The 22,563-nt window shown below is 33.7% G+C and overlaps 1 protein-coding gene across 1 annotated transcript; it reads left to right on the plus strand.

Annotated features, from left to right (window-relative positions):
- Positions 1 to 3,218: 3,218 nt before the first annotated feature.
- Positions 3,219 to 21,915, plus strand: LOC149806417 (tartrate-resistant acid phosphatase type 5-like). Its single transcript, XM_089953066.1, has 6 exons — positions 3,219 to 3,320; positions 7,038 to 7,243; positions 8,915 to 9,039; positions 14,519 to 14,719; positions 17,748 to 17,895; positions 18,477 to 21,915. Exons 1-6 carry the CDS (start codon positions 3,272 to 3,274, stop codon positions 18,723 to 18,725), a joined length of 978 nt encoding a protein of 325 aa, XP_089809192.1. The 5' UTR covers positions 3,219 to 3,271; the 3' UTR covers positions 18,726 to 21,915.
- The last annotated feature ends 648 nt before the right edge of the window (positions 21,916 to 22,563 follow it).

Here is a 22,563-nt window from a genome sequence, read left to right on the forward strand (position 1 = left end):
CGAAGGTTCCGGAACAAATTCTTGCGAGGTAAGAAAATCCACAAAATCCCAATTCACCTCTTCTGAAAGTAAGTCCGGGTTCCCTTTGGAAGTCTCCACCGTCGGTGCACCCCAATTGATCGTTTTCTGAGTTTCCGTCATGTTGAATCACTGTCGCATGAATTGACTGCACACAGGCGCTAGCGAATCTATATAGACCACGTGACGTCACAGACTGCTCTCTTCGGATTGGACGTGGGCTGACTGAATTTTGTAACGCGTGTTTGGATTGGTCAACAAACTCAATCCGTTTCAATCCTTTCTCTCCCTATAAATAAGTGCAGTTCACTGCATTGATTCACCTGTTCTCGGCGCCTCAACATGTGGACCGATGTGCACTCTTCAACGCTTGTGTCAACGATGATGTTCAGGACGGACATACCCATGTATGTCCGATCCAAGTGGGCAGTTGTCCATAGGACCGACACGAGCCTATGGATACGTAGGATTTACGTGGAGAGGCAAGGATGCCTGAAAAGAGTTTTAGTTTATGGACCTACCATTCGACGAAGCCTAAGAAGAAGAAGATGTTGCATATGCCCTTTATGTTAAGGGCATATTAACATAAACCCAAAGGCCCTTTTCAGGGTCACCCACATTTCTCGAAAAGAGATAGACTTTCAATTTGCCTACCCTATTTTTTTTATTTTTTTTTTTGTTTAAAAAAATAGAGACCCCTCCCTGTTTCAATTTTCGTATGTTCCGTTTCCATAGACCCATCAGGTCGGGATCTTATTAAAATAGGGTCCCGACCCTGTTCCATTTTCCCTTGTCGCTCAACAGACCCAAGATTTTTTTTTTCCATGTTCAATTCCCCTTGAGGCTAGAGTTGCCCATGACTTTCTCCCATGTTCAATTCCCCTTGAGGCTAGAGTTGCCCATGATTTTTTCCCATGTTAAATTTCCCTTCAGGCTAGGTTTGCCCATGATTTTTTCCCCATGTTAAATTTCCACTGAGGCTAGGTTTGCCCAAGGGGTCCTGTAATGCTAATTTCCATTGAGGCTAGGTTTGCCCAAGGGGTCCTGTAATGCTAATTTCCATTGAGGCTAGGGTGCCCCACTTCACTACTATCAATTCGATCTAAATAATGCAGTAATTTCACATCATCCACATAGATCCCATCCATATTAACAAACTAAATTGAAATTATCGTGTTGAAATTGTATATAGTGTTTTTTGTATATATATAAATAAAAATCTGTGCCAGTATTGTGTGAAAATACAGAGAATGTTTCCCTTTTTCTAAAATGAAATAATCAAAGATCTGCATGTCAGTCTTCAGTTTATATAATTTTATTGGCAAGAATATGGTTTAGAATTTAAAATGTCCTACAAAAAACATATTGTATCTTTAATATAATTATCAGTATGATCATCATTAACAACAACACAGCAAACAAACATCATCGTCTTCTTTATGATAATCATTATCATCATCATAAATGATGGATGCACACCTTCTTCAAGTGTTCTAAACCCATGAGGTAGTCTAAAGAAGACCCGACACACAAACATAGTCCAGGGGTATTCTCCGCCATAATTTGCAGTCTGGTTCATCAATGCCCTGACATTTGTAGTGCGCCCACGTCTGGCATGTCTAGAAAATTTACGAAAAGAAAAAGTCAAATGAATTTTAATGGCCATTTATAGTATTGTATTACACCATACGCCGTAATCCTACTGTCAACATTTTTTTTATAAAAGCTTTCCAAGAATATTAGATTATTATATTCGGCAAACAAAAGGAAATTTTTGACCACATATTCGAAAATAAAACAAGTATCCCCTTCTTTTATAACTTATCTAAATTATGGGTAACATATATTTCAGCTGACATTTACATGTGTGTATGTATGTGCATGAATATGTATTTTGACTTATTTAATATTTTATAGGAAGATAAAATAATTAACATTTTTATGCTTATTAAAGTGATTTCACGAAATTAAAAAAAATTAAAATAATAACTAACGTATTTTACAAAATGTTTTTGCAGCGTATAATGGGAACGTATGTGTCGTAGTGTAAAACAAGGAAATATGTTAAAGTTCAAACAACGTTTAGCCATTCCTCAAGACACTTTATCTTAATGCAATCGTTTTCATTGATTTAAAGAGACATCATATAATTAACACAGTCTTACAACAGAAATAATTAAATTAGGTAAGATGTAAAACACGGAAATATGTTAAAGTTCAAACAACGTTTAGCCATTCCTCAAGAAACTTTATCTTAATGCAATCGTTTTCATTGATTCAAGGAGACATCATATACTTAACACTGCCTTACAACAGAAATTAATAAATTAGGTAAGATGAAAAAGTCACTTACCTCACAGTAAATACAGTCCGTCTTACAATCCAGAAAACAGACAGAACAAGTATATTTCTTCGACATATTCTCAGCGAACGCAAAGTACAAACAAAAGCAAGAATATACAGACCGCAATATATAATTTTTAATCTAGAATTTGTATACGCAACAATTATCATTATTTTTTAGTTTCAATACAAACTATGGATTAGTGAAGATATTCTTCTTTGATGTCACTGTTCAGACATGGTCACAAATCTGTAACTCAGTAATTAATTGTAAGATAATTACCGCATTCACAACTCTCCGTATGTTACCTACACATAAATGATTAATTATTATTGTGCAAAAGAACAGTTATAATAAACAAAAGCGTGAGAATCAAGTCAATTTATCCATCTTGGACATTACAATATCGGCTTTGATTCAAATTGACAGATAGAAGAACCGCAATCGGCTTATTAATGGTCACCTTGCTTATGCCAGATGTACATAATGATATCTTGACCAGTGCTGACGAAATTTTCTGTTAATCCAATTTAGGCCAATGAATGCTTTTTACTTCCAGAAAGACTTCAAAGTCAATATCTTTTCAAACTCTATAATTCTTATTACATTTCATAAAATCGAAGTAGTGATTTACTAAACGAACCTAGAAACACTCGTTATTAAAACTATATGTTAAATGATTTTGAAAATCAGTTATTACACATTATAATTTCATTTGTGAAACAGAAATACTATTTGCAACTGATAATAAACTATAGTCGATCCATTTCGCAGATAAGTATCTGAATGAACTTTTCGTAACTTTTCGCAACTTTTCGTAACTTTTCGCACTTTTCGTAACTTTTCGCATTTTAGTCATACCTTTTAAAATCATGTGACAGAACATATGACTGTGACAAATTGTTCAAAATGGAGAAGTGTTTGCTACATTTTGCTGTGGTCTTGTTTTCATTTTCAGGTATGAAATCAAAATTGATTTAAGACTCTTATTTGTGAGAAGTTTTTCGATTGCATAAATCTTTTTAATTTTTTGTTTTGCCGCGAAAACATGGACAAAGTTGTTTATCATTAATCGATACTAGTCGTCGAATGAGTATCATGTGTTTCCGAGGATTCAGCTTTTATTCAAGCGTTAAAGCAAACCAAACCATTTACATTTTGAACATTTTGCATGTAGGCACCTAAATCAAAGATCAGGACTAGTTACATGCGCACCGTGTACAGACTTCAAGTCAATATGCATGCCATCAATCTAAATTTATTTGGGATAACAGGCCAAATTTAAAATTTCATCTCGGGTTAATAAATATGGTATTCTTGAGAAGGTCATAGCATCAGAAATAACAAATTTCACTAGATAATATATCCAGACTATTCTTGAGGTATAATTTACAGATGTATATGGTGTATAAAAGAAAATTTGGGGGAAATGTGCCTCGGCCAATCCAGAATTTGCAGCTTTAATTACTCAGAATTTACAATTATGAGTGTATGTCCAATCCAAAAGCCTTATTAAGTGTAAAGCAAGTCTTTATTCATGTTTTATTCATGTGAAAATGAAAAACAAAAGGGACTGGTAATATCCACCTCCTTAATTAAAAAAAAATCTATAAGGACAATGCTACAAGACAAGCCGAGTATTTATTCCTTATAAATGCCTACCTTTATAAGGGTTTTTTAAAAGACTCATTCATAAAAAAAAATAGTTTTTATGACTTAGATTTATATAAAACATTTATTTTTCTCTAATATTTCCTATGAAAAGTTATATACAGTACTGTGTATACTTTTTATTTTTATTTATTTTTTTATTATTTTGCAGTTGCTTTATTTTTATTGCATAGTTTTATGTGCAGGCATATTTTTTGTCATAACAATATTAACTTATTTTTAAAAGTGTAAATAATGATAAAATCACAGACAAATGAAGATGTTTTATGCAGGGGGTATGGATGCTACAACAGCCTGAGCTGTGAGTAGCTTTAAATCTGTAACAATTGTTAAAAAATATTATTACAGGGTGGGGGTCTTATTCTTCAAACAGAAGATACAAGTATAAATTTGTATTAACTTTTTTTACTACTAAATTAATTTCACATCCAGAGGTCTCAGGCAGGTTCGATACTATTTTGTAGCAGTAATAATGAAAACAAACTGGGGGTTACTGGTAGAGGTAGCAACAATATTTATATTCATTGAGTATATAGTTGCTACCAAAGGAGTCTGACATTTTTCAGTAAAGTATTTTACAATAAATCACCTTATATGTACTTTTGAGAGAGTGACATATGTAAGGTGAAGCTGTTTGCATTTAAAACATGCACAAGGGAGAGAATGGTGGCATACCTCTATGCTATATTAATGTAATGTGGATGATATTTCTTTGGATATTGTACTTTTGGAAATTGTACATGATTTGAACACACTGCTAACTAAAATGAATGCTCCCTTGTGCTAAAAAAATCAGCCTGAATTTGTCTCAAGTACACTATCCATAGCAGCAATTAAAATAGGGAAAATGAATTTTGTCAGACTAGACAATACCAGCTTCTGAAAGGGCAATGAATGAATTACCAAATATATAAAATGTAAAAAAAAGTTATCAGATTTTTTTAATACAATTTATCTCTGAAGTTCAGGAAATGAAAATTACCAAGTAGAGATAGCACTTTTTTGAAAGGTGCACATCTGGAGTAAGGCCAAGCTGTATACTCTATAACCCATATTACACCCATCAATCATACATCAAAATAAAGGGAATTAAAGGTTCTTTGAATTATACCTAAGATGTACAAGGTCTTTTTTAAATAGCCAGTATAACCAGTGAGGAAAGCCGGGGATATTCTTTTTCTTTAAAATCCTAACCCTATGCAAATTACGAAACCCTAGAGTGCCACCTATAACACAGTTCTATTCCCACGAAACCAAAATAAGTACAAATATATTTTTGGCTCATTCCATATTTAGATTCATAAATAAAACTTCTCCTGTGTGAAACCCTCCATGATTCATACATTTTGTAGATTTTTCACAAAAATGTTCTCTGAACCATATCATATTCTTACCAATAACGTATAGTTTAAAAGAAAATGATAATGGTTTCCTTTGTGCAGTTTATGATGTAAAATTTTCACGCTATTCATGAAATTATCCAATTAAAGTTAAAAGAATGGGAGCCCCGTAAAGAGGGTACCCTCTCTGTTAAAAAATAGTAAGATGGTGGCACTTGGCCAGACTGAAGCACCTCCTAGTTATGTTGTTATTGCTACATCTATAGTAGCTTCCACTGATAACGTGGGTACTACGGTATTGTGGTATTCAGATTTTTCTGTATTTGTTTTCTGCATAGCGCCACCTGTGGTGTACTTATATACACATGATCATAAGTTACTAGTTCTGCATCATCAGTTGATTTCGAGAAATTGTTAGACTTGCTGACAAGTACGCTATTTTAAAAATACACCCATGAATATCAATGTTTCCAAATAATGGCCGTTCCCCATTTTTCAGATAGAATCTATATCTTCTGAAAATGATTATCACTGTAGCAAATCAGTAAACCAGTTTGTTGTCTGATAATGGCCAATGATGTTATACCAGATTCAGATCACATAATACCATATTTGTCTAGAAATTAGAATGAAGAGATCAAATCTGTGGATGCAGATAGAAGTCAAAATGTGATGTATGGACAGTTGTTGTTTTGTGGCTTTTGCAGTAGACAGGTGTTGACCTTAAAACTTTGTTGTACACAGTTGATTACTTCTCTTTGGTACACCTGAAGTTGTTTATATAGTCTGAGGTCAACATGTACTTTCATGTTGGTGTTTCATTCTCAGCAACAATCCCAGCCCTTTTCCCTCAAATCAAATATAAAAAATAGCACTGAACTAGGGGAGTTGCCCTCCCACCACCGCCATCTTGGATGAAGTTTTTGAGTTTTTTTGTATTTGTCATTTATAAACATTTACCAGTATATTTCATTCCTTACAAGAACTGTAACTTTCAAATTGAAAAAGAAATGCAAATCTAACATTATTGCTATTGTCATAAAGAATTGAATCAGCCTTTAAAGACTTCCACTCAGTGACCACTGGACAAAATAGAACAATTTTCTGCCATGAAAGCCTGATGCCACTCAATGACCACTGGACAAAATAGAACAATTTTCTGCCATGAAAGCCTGATGCCACTCAATGACCACTGGACAAAATAGAACAATTTTCTGCCATGAAAGCCTGATGCCACTCAATGACCACTGGACAAAATAGAACAATTTTCTGCCATGATGCCAATCCATGTGGCTGTAATTACTAAAAGACTTCTTAAAATTTGCTCAACAGAATTTGATCAGTTTTGCAGTTAGCGCCCTAGCTTTCATAAATGCCACCCAGTCTTGTACAACTAATACTGATCTACAGTCCAATATGGATGCAGACAAAAAAAAACTGGGAAACCTTCAGACAACAGTTTTCATTACCAGTCAATACAATTTGAGGCAGTTTAACAGGCAGATGCCAGTCAGGTGTGAGATCTCAGGCCGTCATGGTCTTCTTTTTTTGTTTTTGTTTTTTTAAAGAAATAAGGTTTGTATGAAGGAAATAAATTCTAAGATATAAGTTTGAAAATTATTTGAATGTTACTATTATGGCAATTTTTTCTTAATGTTTTTTAGTTGCTAATGCAGTTGACAGTCTGCGCTTCTTGGTTTTGGGAGATTGGGGAGGTTTGCCAACCATCCCATACTACACTCCTGTGGAGAGCTCTGTTGCCAAACAGATGAGATATGTAACAGAGAAATACGACTCAAAGTTTAACCTTGCTCTTGGAGACAATTTTTATTTTGATGGTGTCACTAATGATGATGACAAAAGGTTCCAAGTGAGTTCCCTATCTCTGATCTACAGATTGATTAGGACCAAGTAATACAGATAAGAGATCAAAAGCATCTCTTCTTGAACTTACAGTATTACAGAGTTGCTGTGTCATTAATCTCAGTTTTTAACTTGAATAACTTTAACTGTCAGATTAAAATATCTAGAATATGTCCTTTTTATAAATTTGACAGAATCAGAAAGTTCATTATTTTTAGGTCATACCAAGCATTCACTTATAAGATAAGACAGATCCAACTGACAGATCCAACTGCAAACTTCACAGACCAAGATCTGTGGTTGCATAATGCACTGGCAGATTTGTGTCCATGCAGCTTGTTAGGAGTAATGATTAGAACAAACAACATGGACTTTGATTTGCAGACACATTATGCAATGACAGGTCTGGGTTTGTATTGTTTACAGGTAGATCCAACTTATATGTGAGTATAAAATATGGTAATTACGGGCATTTATCTAGACTTAAATGAACCATTAACTTATATGTGAGTATAAAATATGGTAATTATGGGCATTTATCTGGACTGAAATGAACCATTAACTTATATGTGAGTATAAAATATGGTAATTATGGGCATTTATCTGGGCTTAAATGAACCATTAACTGTGAAGCATCAGATTTTATTCATTAAACTGTGTGATAAAGGATGTTCACAACATTTCAGGGGCTTATGATATAAGGGTGTACTATAGCCTCACACACACACACACACACACACCCCAAAATCTTTTTATATAATCATTAGGGTGATTTTACTTTACTTCACAGGTTTAAGTTTTAAGTTTCTCACCATCTTAAAACATTTGGAACAAGAGAATAAGCTAGAATTATGTGTTTGTAAAGTATACATTCCTGCACTTCCCTCTTTTGTCTTTTACCCAGAAGTTTTAATCTTTTTGGATGTGTATGTACACTTATCTCTTCTTGTTCAGTAAGCATGTACATTATCATTGGGTGGGGATCTTGATAGCTTCCAGGATATGAACCAGGAGATAAGTTCTGGGGATGGGCTGTATCCCAAAGTCAATGTCAGTATAAGTATGTCTTTTTATGCTTAGTAGGTATATAAAAATTATTAGGGTGGGGATCTTAATAGTTTCCAAGTTATGAACCAGGGGCAAAATATAGGCCTCAGGGTCAGTGTCAGTTGCATGTATTCAGTTTGTGTTCTTTCAAGCCCAAGAAGTGTATAAATGGTTAAAGTGTGGGGATCCTAATAGTTTCTGTCATGTTCCAAGGGCATAATTCAGACCAAGAGTTGATGTATGGAATGATCCCAAGGCATGACCCAGTGGTGCCAGTCTTTTGGCACTTAGATCAGTGATCACGTGTGCAGATTCTCAGACATGTGACACAAATAATGCTGGAGTTATTTAAAATTTGTTTAAAATCATTCCTACCATCACAGCCCCACTCCCAGGAATGAGATAAAACTTCCACAAAGTTTGTGCAGTGTACACCCCAAGAACCAGCATTGATCCAAGTTTGATGTGTTTTGCTAAAAGTGTAGGAGGAGTTCAAAGACATTACATGTTATTTATGTATGTATGTATGGAAACACTATATCACCAATACCTGTGCTTTATTTGAAAGCACAAGGATACTTTTAATTTTTTTTTTTTAAATTTAGTGTTAAAGACCTCTTTATTTTTTCAGGAGACATTTGAGCATGTGTTTAAAGACCAGTCACTACAAAATGCTTGGTATGTTGTGGCTGGAAATCATGACCATAATGGAAATGTGTCGGCACAAATTGCTTATTCCAAGAAATCAAGCCGATGGTATGTACTTAAATCACAATCTAAAAAGGAACTGCTTTTTAACAAAGTGTAAGAGCCTTGAAAAAATTGTTTGTAGAACCAGAATTATTATTGACATAAATATAGCATGAACTTATATTACCTAATCAACAGGCTTTAAATTACACTTTGTGTTTGAAACAATTTTTACAATCTAAGTTTGTTTTGAATGGGTTTCATTGAATTTGTCTTTAAATTAGTTTTTATTTGTTCTAAATTTTCTCTTCATATTTTGCTCTTCCACATTATTTAGCCTAGTTTAACCCATGAAAAAATATGAACAAATATGTAGGAACAGGTGTAAAAATTCATCAGTATGTATTGGCAGCTACAGGTGTAGCAACCTGTCAATGCATATAGACAGATACAGGTGTAGCAGTTCATCAGCACATATTGACAGTTCATGTGTAACAGTTCATAACTGGCAGCTACATGTGTAATATTTCATCAATACACATTGATAGCAACAGTTGTAACAATTCATCAGTACATACTGACAGCTGTAGATGCAGGTAATTCATCAGTACAGATTTGCAGGTACAGGTAAAACAATTCATAAGTAAAAATTAGTGGCTAGAGCTGTAACAGTTCCTCAGTACAAACTGACAGCTGCCTCTGCAACAGTTCCTCAGTACAAATTGACAGCTACAGGTATAGGAATCATCAGTACAAATTGACAGCTACTGCTACAGTTACAGCTGTTGACAATTCCTCATTACAAATTGGCCGCTAGAGTGTAACAATTTAATATGTACTGGCATCATATTTTCTGTCATAATATACTGAATCAAAATCTGTATTTGTATGACAGAATCATAATACTGTACTTATTATACTGTACTTATTATATAGTATTTACTTAAGTGTGAAATACAGGAAGTTATTGGTGAAGTATTTTTCATATTTTGATTCATTAGCGTATTTTCACATATGAAACATGTATCTTTTTTTCTTCACTTGTGAAAATGCAATTTTGCCCATCAAGCCATGTGATGCAAGATTGTGTATGCCTACTGAAGTCATTCTTCCTGCAAGGGAAATGAGCATTTAAGCTCAGGCAATAATTTAAAATCTTTTTTTACTTATCATGCAAGGTAATTACATTTTACCAGTGGTATTTGACTGTTGACTGAGAGTTTCTTGATGATGTTATATTACTACATTGTCACCAGTCTTAAAAATCCAGCATGTCGCATTATGCAGTTCAGCTTGCTTTGTGTCAGGGAGGATAAAATAGTTAACAAATGTCCTACTTGTAAATGTAATTTATTGCAATGAATTAGGTCATCCCAAACCTATCATTTTCGTAAATCACCAATATTTTTATGATCAGCCTTTGAATATGATTCAAACTAAGGTTAGCTTATAAGGGTGCATACGCTGAAGAGTGTTTAACCATCCAAGCAGATCTGGTTTGTAAAAAGGACTGTTTTTTTTTTCTTTTGTAAATACTGGATTTATTTTATCTTGTGTAAATACTGGATATATATTTTTTTCTCTGATGCAAGAAACAAAATAGTTCAACACCTGGCTTTACCACTCATTATAGTATTATGTTGTTTTGTACCACACAGTGAAATATATCTGATATTAATGTCGTTTTGTACCACACAATGAAATATGTCTGATATTAATGTTGTTTTGTACCTCACGATGAAATATATCTGATATTAATGTTGTTTTATACCACACAATGAAATATATCTTATATTACTATTGGGTTGTACCACACAGTGAAATATATCTGATATTAATATAGGTTAAGAAAATAGATCTGAATATAGCACTGCTAGTGTGACAATACATTGATGTACCAGCATTGAAAGGTGATATATCATATATATGAACTGAAGTTGAGAACAAAATGAAAATTAAAAAGCTTTATATGTCTTTAGTACATGTATTACAAATTCAGACATGAAGTATAAATTGTAAATTTAATGTCAACACATTAAAGTAACTTTAAATACAATGATGTGTTGCTAAGACGAAAATGGTGGATGAGATTTTAAACATAAAATCTTCAGCTATATTCAATGTTCCAATCTGGAAAATATTTCAGGTTTCAGGGGTCAGATAATTACTAGGGCATTGTACAGTTAATAACAAAATGTTATGAACAATCAGCAAAATGGTTATGATATACATGTACATGTATTGTGACAGGTAATTCTAGTAATGTTGTCACATGCTTACAGTACAAGCACTGAAGTAGACATTTCCTGAAAAGAGAGAGAAAGGGGGAGATTGTATTGTCATACATCCTGTATCATTATACAGACTGTATCATGATACATATTGTATCATTTCATTTTGCAATATATATCACCTTCAAAATGTGTAATTTATGTCTTGGTATGTGTTGTATCATCACCCATGCATCATAATATGACCAAGCCAGCAGTGCATAACTGTTGTGGCAGCTGTGTGATATGTTCTGACTCCATGGTCATACACTAAGTAACAGAACAGAATGAAACACAACAAGTTTTGTAAATATCAACAAATAAGTAATTTCCCTAGAAAACAAAGTGAAAATTTAAAAAGAACATACAGTATGTTGAATTAAATCCCAAATAGTCTTGAAAGTTCTATCACAAGTCCAAAAGTACAGAGTATTCCATATGAATTCCAGTGGGGTTCTAAATGAATTCCAATCTTGAAAGTGCTGATATACCAATAGCCTGGAATGGTGTTGATCTGCTAACATTCTTGATGGATTATAATTATGTGATTCAGAATGTCTCAAAATGAATTCACAATAATCCTAAAATAGCCTTTTAGTCCCAAAGTGTTATTAGCACTATGTAATTCCAGTTAATAATTGAAACGAATAAGTCCTCTCAAATTAAAAACTGAAAGATTGATTCCACTTCAGATGTCAAGGTGAGAATAAAATATTTATGTTTACTTCTCCCTGATATAAAAACCAAAGTCACAATATGAGGACCAGGCTGTGGGTCTTAAGTTGTCAACAATATCAGGTCTATTACTGGAACTTTAGTGAAGAACATGGCAAACAGCAGGTACACCAGGAATTCCAAAAGGGAAAACCAGTGTCCTGAACTCAAATTCAAGTAAACATTTATACCTACAAATAATAATAACAATCTTAATATATAAGCTACAATCATAACAAAATTTAGCTATGTAAAAAAAACCACAGACATTAGTCAGGTAGGCCCAAACTCCTACCCTCACTTACGGACAAAGGTCAATCACACAATGCAAATTAAATATACAAAACTATAGATGTGCCTTATTCTAAATCAGCAGATAGAACAAATTTGATATGGTTGAGTCTGTTAGGCTTTGGCATATTCATTTGCCATTGTAACAGATCAGATTAAAACAAAGAACACTAATGATGGCAACAAATATACAATGTTTATTTATGAATGATTCAATGGAAAAGGTTATGTTCAATTCATGGGCATACAAGATCCAAATGTTGGACGATTAACATATTATGCATGACCCTGATAATGTAATTTAATGTAAGAAAAGAACTTCAGATAGTACTGAGATTTATGATTCAAAGTGATTTCACATAATGAAATCAAATGAGTCATATAGACATCAACAATTTTCACACAAATAATAATAAATGATATGGTTCAGTTAAACATGATATGCTTTACTCAGATAATGAAATGTATGAGTTTTTCATTCAAATAATGAAATGCAAAATATCTTCTCAGCCCCAGCGCTATGTCGGGAGGTATGGTCCTCCCCTCCTGGTCTGCCTAAAGATCTGTACAATATTTTGTCCTCTTCAAACCCGTTGGTCCAGAAGCCCTGGTTCATCACCAATAAACAGCCTTAATCTTCTTATGGCCAATGTCCTCTTTGACAGCAGCACACTGGGTATAACAGAACCCAAATTATCCCACGGCTAAAGGACACCTGCAATCCCATGCATATATGTAGATACAGAATATCACTCTCCCAGCACAACACTTGGCTACCAGTCTATCACCCATCAGTCAGTCACTGGTTAGTCAACCCACCAGTCAATCAGTGGTCAAATATTCCACCAGTCAATCAACCAGTCAGCAAAAAATATATCCAAATCCGTGTACTACAAATGACACGAGCATGTATAATAACACGTAATGATGTTATGGACTGTAAACTTGAGTTAATTCTTTTATACTCGTATTATCGGGACAGCTATATAAAGTGATAAGCAGGTTCAGATGTGAACATGTGTCTGATAAGAATCTTGTAGTACTTAACTTCACTTAATAAATGCAGTGTTATTGCAAATATAAATCGTTCTGTTAAATCACATACAAGTAAATTAGGAAATAGACTATAACATTGTACTATATGAATCAAGTCGGAGTTACAAAAAATAAAAAATAAATGTGATAGTACAGTAATTATATCCTATAATGCAAATAGGAAACTAATATATAATTCACTTACCTCTACATCTGGAGATCATGAGTCATTAAAGTAGACTGCTCACTGACAAGACTTCTCATATTGTGCCATTTTGCTCTAGGGAGAGGTGGTTTATACACCAACTATGTAGCCCTACATTGTCTGTGCACTTGAGTATCAGTTTTCCCATCGCAAGCACTTCGCTCGTGCAGCACAGGATGAACTGAACTCACTGTTTCGAAATAATATGTGGTATACATAAATCACCCTTGAATGCTGTACAAAAAAAAACAACAACCCAATTACATGTATTTAATGTAAATAAAACAATAGGTTTATACAATTCTGTAACAGCCATATCAAATGGTTTTCTTCAGCTCAGAAGAAAACGTGAATGCAGTTTTGTGTTTATTACATACCCCACATTTAGATGCTTTACAAATAGAATTATGAATGGAATTAATAGCAATTGGAATTTCTACACATACAAGTTTGAATCAGAATATTGATACATGGATGTTAGTAAAAAAAAGACCTATATAGTTCTAGTCTGGGTGTGTGATACAGAAACACCTGAATTGACTGACTGGAATCATATAAGATAAACAGGTATTTATTTAATAAATAAAATTGTTAAATTCTTTTTACTGATTACAACATTTATGAAACATTTTAAGTTACAACAAGCAGCTCATGTCAACTAATGTTCTTAATACATTTTATATTCAGTGAATGCTTACCATATATACTCACTGAGTCCAACTGCAAACTGCTCAGACCCAGATTTGCCAGCACATTATGTGCTAGCAGATCTGGGTCTATACAGTTTGTTAGTCATAATCCATAGAACAAACAACATAACCCTGATCTGCAGGTGCATTATGCTATGGTGGATCAGGATCTTTGTTGTTCAGAGTTTGACTCAACTTATAAGTGAATATATATGGTATATTAGATCCATCACATCAGGCAAGAAAATCATGTATCATAAGTCAATGTTTAATCAATACTGGTAAGTTTGGATATCATTGACCATTACTTCTTACATAATAAATGAGAGTTTCCTTGTCAGGAACTTTCCCAATTACTACTACTTCTTGAGCTTCCCCATCCCAGGCAGTAATGCTAAAGTGGACATTGTCATGATTGATACAGTCCTGTTGTGTGGGAACACACTCCATGATTTTGTTGCTTCCCAACCCCAGGGACCTGCAGATAACGTCATTGCTGAGGATCAATGGAACTGGATTGAGCAGCAGTTGATGAAAAGCACGTGAGTAGAGTTTGTTTGTAGGACTCTTGATATACAAGAAGTTCCACAGATTTTATGAAATACCAAGGTCAGATAGTTTATGAAGCAGTTTTGTAAAGTAGGATTGGCTGGTGTTTTATTCTCAACAATTACCATATTTTTAGCGTAATTCACTGAATATGTATAGTTTACGTAATGTGGTTATTGGTGATATGTATGTTCTAGTCATAAATATAGATATGTGCACCTACACAATGCACCTGAATATAGTTTAGTTTATTGTAATGTCAATGGGATTTTGTCATTTTTATTGACATGGCATGTTTTAGGCTTTATCAGTACGTGCCATGCATTGTTGGGATTCATATGTATGGGAGTGCTTGATGTATGCACTGATTAGTGTCATGGATGTGTATTATAGAATAAATTTGTATTTACTAATTTATATAGTGGTCATAAAACAGATTATTTGTAAAGTATTCATATGTTTAGCTAACTAAATCGGACTGTTAGCATCTGAGAGTGGAAATGAGGAACAACTGGGAATGCGTACGAGTGCAGTAATCTGAAGTAAACTTGGTGATATAACATGAGAATAATGTTCATGACAATTAATATCTAACATTTTGCAATCACTAAAAGTATTAGATCAGGGATCCCATAAGTCTGATGGCTCTTGCAAGACAAATTTGTCCAAAAATTAATGTGGCAGCCAATGTGAAATTTAGGGGAAAAAAACATTGAAAGGATCTGTAAAAAGATGTAATAGAAAAAGAAAACATTGATATACTTAATTATTAAATATGTCATTTTCAGTTCTGGATTTGCTGCTGATTAAGTTTTGTAATGTCCTTCTGAGGTTCATTTGTTTTCTTTAAACTATTTATTTTTTAAGTATTATTCTTTCTTTCAAAAACTACGCTAATGAATTTTATACAACCAATATTTATTCCACACCACTGCTCTTAAAAATTAATTATTAACTGTCAAAAACATGCTTACAGGAAATATGTTTGTGTCAGTAAGAGTATATGACTGTGATTTGTGAAATTGGATTTCTAATGTAGCTTTAACCATTTTTCAATCATATCGTCACGATGTCTGCAGTGTGGCAGTTTATAGTGACGTCTAGCACTGGGGCATCATGCCGCAGACATGTAGCATGATGTCCCACCCAGTCACATTATCCTTACACCAGGTAGACCTGTCCTAACACTAACCTCTTAATACTGAGTGCCTAGTGAGGCAGCTGTTAGTACCATTTTTATAAGTCTTTGGTATGACTCGGCAGGGGTTCGAACCTGTGACCTTCTGCATCCAAGGCAGAGACTCTAACCACTAGGCCACTGGAGCAGTGAGTCAGTGAGAGTAAACTGGAAACTTTGATTATGCTGTAATTCTTGCCAGTTCACACTCCATACAAGGTGTTTCTGACTGATTAAATGGCAACAGTTCAGTTAATGTGTTACAACCACATAAGGAATTTACTGTTTCAGCCCTATTGGATTCTCTACTTGTCAAAACTTGATTCAAATAGTAAATATTCCCATTATCATGGCCATGCATGGAAGACTGCAAGACTGACCTTGACATTGACATCAACATGGAAATGTCAGACTTTCACAGTATATTGTGTGAAATAAAGGAATTATAGATCAAAGAAACTGCAGGCAATAGAAGAATGTGGTACATATAAATACCTTACAAAATACTGATCTATGTACTGTGGTGAGATCACTTAGTATTAAACTTGCAGGACATAAATCATGATGACCTGAACACAGCTTCCCTTGTGCAATTTACTCAACTGTGAAAACGTGCCCATGGGCAAATATCTGTTGACTAAACATCGGTTAATATATTACAAACAACCATCCTAGACATGTTTATTATATATGTTTATTATCTGGGTAAACATTTCTGACAAGAATATTTGCTTAGAGAAAGGAGCCAACTGGCTCATCTTAGATGCTGCTGAAAACATCCCAAATGCAGTGAAAGATATTAAGTGTTAACAGTAAATGAACAAATATTGTTGAGAAAGGCTAGACTAATGCACTAAGTTTCAAACAATATAGCCCAATTATATCTCACTTATTTCATGTTAGAAAACATGGAAACATTCCCAATATAAGATAAATTTCAGCTAAGCATCATTCCATTCCGCTCTTTAAGAAACATTTTAAATATACAAGACACTAATTTGGAACAGAATCCCAGAGGAAATTAGAGAAAGTACAAATATAATATTCTAATTCAGTGAATGAAAAGTGGAACCTGTTCAATTCAGTAATGCTTTACAAACTTAAGTATAATTTCTCAAACCTTTCACTTTGTTGTCTCACTATTTTTGTACTATATATACACAATTCATCTAGGAGTATGTTTTTAGATGTACTCTGTACATAAATATGTATGTACATTTGGACAATAGAAAGAATCTAATACCAGTCTTGTGCACAATACCATACCATAAATGACCAAGAAAGACTTGTAGTAGTAGCCAGATTGTACTGGAATTCTGCATCTACCACCATTTGCTATAAATTGTCATTCTAACTAAAACTGATTTTCACTTAATAATTTTTTTTAGCTGTTATGTTGTGAATGTTTGAAGTTAAAATGTTTAATTTTGGTGAAGTATCTTTTATCACTTAAAGGGTATACTATTAGACTGTGTTGCAATGAACTTTAATTTATGTGTGTGTGTGTGATTAGGATTTTTAATGTAGCTTTAACAATTTTTGAGTCATATCGCTACGATGTCTGCAGTGTGGCAGTTTATAGTGATGTCTAGCACTGGGGCATCATGCCACAGGCACATAGCATGATGTCCCACCCAGTCACATTATCCTGACACCAGGCTGACCAGTCCTAACACTAACCTCTTAATGCTGAGCGCCTAGCGAGGAAGCTGTTAGTACCATTTTTGTAAGTCTTTGGTATGACTCGGCCAGGGATCAAACCCACGACCTCCTGCTTCTGAGGCAGATACTCTAACCACAAGGCCACCAGAGCAGTCTAATTTATGTTATATATTGTCTTGCAGAGCAGACTATCTACTTGTGGCCGGACATTTCCCAGTTTATTCTATCGCAGAACATGGTCCAACACAGTGTCTGGTTGACCGTCTCAGGCCATTACTTCAGAAGTATCAAGTTACAGCCTACCTCTGTGGACATGACCACAATCTACAGGTAGGCACTGGTTATCATAAAATTATCCCAATGAGGAGAAACAGTCAAGAACATCAGATTTCTTTTTCATAAAGTATTGTAACTTTTCTTTTCCAGTTCAAGGCAGCCACATTAGATCAGGTGGTAGAGCATGGACTTGTAATCCTATAGTTGTGTTTTCAGTGCCTTCTCAGATTGGCTACTTCTATTTGCCCTTGAGAAATTCATTTAGCTCACATTTCGTCAGCATGACATCCAGTAATGTGCTTAAGGTGCCATCAAAGATCAAGTTACCAACAATATTCCTGTTTCATATTTTAGTTCATTATGATAGTCTGTCTGCATCAATGATTTTTAAAAAGTGTGGAAAATATTTTGGGAAAGTTATTATCTTGGTAATTCTAAATCAATTTGTGTTCTTGAGACCAGGAGATTTCACTCCTAGACTCAATATGGTTAGAGGTGGTTTTGTGGGATGTTTCAAAAGAAATACAGATGAATGTACATTTCTGTAACAAGAAATTTATCTTTTTTAAATGTTGGCTTTTCAGAGCACTGGAATCTTGTTGTTATTTTAATGATGTCATAATTTTATCTTTCAGTATCTTCAGGCCACTGAAGATGGAGTCACCATGGATTATTTTGTGATTGGAGCAGCAAATTTTGTTGATACCAGCAATGAGCATGCAAATGATGTGCCAGCTGGTTCCTCAAAGTTTTTTTGGGCCAAATATACAGAACTAGGTGGTTTTGCATTTGTAGAAGCAACACCCAGTAATATGACCTTTACCTTTGTGGATGGCTTGGGGAAGTCATTGTATGCTCACATTCTGTACCCACGAAAAATATAATTTAACCATTCCTTTTTGTAAATCAAGGCAAAATGGTTTTTCATTTTTTTTATAGATCACACCATCTTAAGCTAATCCAAGAATAAACTGTTTGACTGAGATTTGCACCAGGAATACAAAAGTTGGTCAGTGGGGGTGATATCTGTTGAAAGATGCAAAGATCACTGGTCGTTATGGTAAAGCATGATCTATTTGTGAAGTTATTTGGCAGTTACATGTTAAATTAGATCAGAATTTTATATTGTAATCATTGAAATATTTGTTTTAACTTATATGTTACCATTATTATTTTTTATGTTCTTCCTAGTCATATATTTATACAATATAATTAATTAATTTAATGGTGTAGGTTGATTTTGCGACTATTTACAGCAGGAAAATAATGAGCTTAATTTTGATACTGTGGAAGAAAATGTAACACAAGTTAAGTCAGTCAGATAAGCTTGTTAAAAGACTTGAAATATGCTTATATATTCTTACAAAATGTAGAAGAATAAAATGTATTCCTTCTTAAACATCCATTCTGAACAGGTAACAAAATAGATTTGCTTCATCTCAGAAGATATATAAATGAAGAGTTTCAGTTCAAACAATTCAGAAAGATATATGTTCATGAACCATTATTTTATTTTCTTACTGCTAACCTTTAAAAAAAATGAACTAATTAGGAATTCTAGAAATACTCTTTTCTTCAATTTTATTATTTCCATTTGCCAAGAATATCAAAATGTACCCTAAGTAGTAATTTGTTTATAAACCAGGTAATAAGTTAGCAGATTACTGTATGTACTTGCATATAAGCCGGTTCACGTATTAGCCGACCCCCCCAAACTGAATAGGTATAAACACTAAAAAGTGCATACCCTGTGTTTAAGCCATCCCACAACTTCATGACATCATAAGATGCATGGATTTTGAAAAGTTTACATGTATGCCTTACATCCAGTTTTACAGAACTATGGTAATATTATGGAATGAGAGAAAATTACACATCGATGTACTGATATTGATGCCGGTCAAAATTCCCTCTTCACACAAGCCAGTTTCAGGGTTTTAATGATTAACTGGCCTGTTTTGCTGTCGGAAAATGAAAACAAGTCAGGCCAACTATCAACAAAGGAGATGCCAAAACATCAAGCTTTCCATTGTGTGGAAAGTTATGATGTTGTTTAGCCAAAACAGTAAACTTAAGTAGATTGATGATGATTTTAGTTGATTATGATGAGAATTTTAGCCTTTTTTATTACCACTCTTTGTGAACATGTAAGTTATGCTGGTTATGTGCCTTGTACTATTAAACGTGCATACCATTTCATTAATATTACCACAGTTTGTAGGATCGCCTGTATCGTTGAAAATGAGTAACTTGTGAGTGCATGATGCATCGTAAATGAAACGGCTGTTAAGGACTAGCTGAAATGTTATCTGGAAGAATGCAATTTGGTTGAAACAATGAATAAAGAAAAATCTGTATCTAATATGTTTGGGAATAAATAAGGATTTAAGTGATGCTATGCACGCTTTGCACTGTGTAAGTACTGTACATTATAGTTCAACCTGGTCTCGCTGGTAAACTCAACTGGCCCGTGAATTATGAAGTCTGTATTTACCTTTATTTAATTTCATGTTGGATAAATAAAAAAATATGCACATGGAAAATAATAACAAAATCAATCATATAACTTTATAACAGTTATTTAAGTGTGGGGACACCGAAAATGATTTATTTTTTTTTTTTTGTGTCTCCAAGATTTACAGCCATTACAGTAGTCAACAAAAAGACTTAAAAAACTGTCCACTCTAGACATTGGCCCATGCATAAGCTGACCCTGCTTCTTCAAGGGCATTTTTTTTCCCTAAATTATTTGGCTTATACAGAAGTATGTATGGTATCTCACTGGTAAATAAGATTTTCCTGAATTCAGTTTACTATAGAGTGATAATTCAGTGATCTTCAATATGTTTAAAAGAAAAAGCTTTGGTTATTTTTATAAAAAAATTGGCAACCATATTTAAATATGTTCACGTACTAAAAGAACTAATTTGGTATTAGTAAATTCAATAGTGTATGGGGCATAATTGTTTGTTTATTATTTCTGAATAGTTTTCAGAGAAAAATAAGAAACTTTAGGACTTTGTAATTTTGTTATTATTTTGGAAATTTGATCTGGAGTTCATTAGAATGTTGGTAAACTGTACTTATCAATGCTCTGGATTTCAATCTGCAGATGATTTTTCACTTCAACAGATTAGTACGACAGTTTTTATGTTAGTATACTAAAACAGTTCATTTTTTATTTATTGTTATCTTTATAAGATTTGTCAAAAGATGAGAATCATGGGTTTCATTTTGATTTGACAAACAAAAAGTTAAATATAGCCTTTTATTACTTAGCACCAGCATTTTGTCACCCCATCATTTGTCACCTCATTTTGTCACCCCATCATTTTGTCAGACCAGCTTAAATTTTGCAGGCATTTGTCTATTTTGACCGTGACAGGCTAAATACATTGTTGTTTGGAATATTTGTCTTGAAATAAAAGTCACAATTAATTAAATTGATTTTGACATAGTGAGGATGATGCTGTACATCTTTTTCCTTCCGGTCATTACTTGTCTGTATTCAATCATGTATCTTCCAGTAGTTTCTATCAATAACGATATTATGAATAATTAATGACATGTCGTTAAAAAAGCCTCTAAACATTTTGTTCCTAAACATTTTCCATTTTTGCTTTTAATACCTATCCACATTTTACTTATCTTAAGAATATGTAAACATAATATGTGAAAGCTTATACTTGCACCACAAGTAGCGGTTGTGGATGGTAGAACTTATTTCCATGTAAAGTATACATTTTCTTTTTCCCAGTTACTTGTTGAATATTAGAAATGTTTCCAAATATTCTAAGTGTTGCAAGGAACATTCCATCAGTTTAACTTTTTTGTATTTAATTTATAAAATAGCATTGCAATGTATCTGATATGCTGTATATAATGATCTTATATTTTAAAAATTCTGAATGTAAGAATGTACTTATGTAGACCAGAATATAAGTAATGCTGTTTTAGTATGGTTTGTTTAATATTCTACATCTTTTATGTACCTCATATATACTCAGTGACTATAACTTAACAATATTCTCATATTTTCATGTGCCAAATTATATTAAAAAGGAATGTAACAGTTTTGAGTATTTGTGTATTATTTCGAAAAAATCCCCTAACTTTGAGAGTTCGTAACTTTAATTTGAATGATGTAAAAGTCTCATAACTTGAGTTTGCTAAGTTTCACTGACTAGATGCTCTACAAGTGTCATAACTAGACTGCTAGGTTCCACTGACCTATATTCTCCTTGAATTAAGTCTCATCACACAATACACTGGGAAGTTTCACTGACCTGTATATTCTCCTTGAATTAAGTCTCATCACCCAATACACTGGGAAGTTCCACTGACCTGTATATTCTCCTGGAATTAAGCCTCATCACCCAATACACTGGGAAGTTTCACTGACCTGTATATTCTCCTTGAATAAAGTCTCATCACCCAATACACTGGGAAGTTTCACTGGCATGTATATTCTCCAAGTATTATGTCTGACACTCCCCCTACATGGGGAAGTTTCACTGACCTGTATATTCTCCTTGAATTAAGTCTCATCACCCAATACACTGGGAAGTTTCATTGACCTGTATATTCTCCTTGAATAAAGTCTCATCACCCAATACACTGGGAAGTTTCACTGGCATGTATATTCTCCAAGTATTATGTCTGACACTCCCCCTACATGGGGAAGTTTCACTGACCTGTATATTCTCCTTGAATTAAGTCTGA

The sequence above is a fragment of the Sinohyriopsis cumingii genome, chromosome 1 (assembly GCF_028554795.1).
Source record: "Sinohyriopsis cumingii isolate HCF-2022 chromosome 1, ASM2855479v2, whole genome shotgun sequence".
Lineage (NCBI taxonomy): Eukaryota > Metazoa > Mollusca > Bivalvia > Unionida > Unionidae > Sinohyriopsis > Sinohyriopsis cumingii.

Bases quoted from the DNA above. Each gene is read 5' to 3' on its own strand.
- LOC149806417 (XM_089953066.1), top strand. From the start codon at position 3,272: ATGGAGAAGTGTTTGCTACATTTTGCTGTGGTCTTGTTTTCATTTTCA. The intron at 3,321-7,037 runs GTATGAAATCAA...AATGTTTTTTAG, and splicing joins GGTCTTGTTTTCATTTTCAG to TTGCTAATGCAGTTGACAGT. The intron at 7,244-8,914 runs GTGAGTTCCCTA...TTATTTTTTCAG, and splicing joins ATGATGACAAAAGGTTCCAA to GAGACATTTGAGCATGTGTT.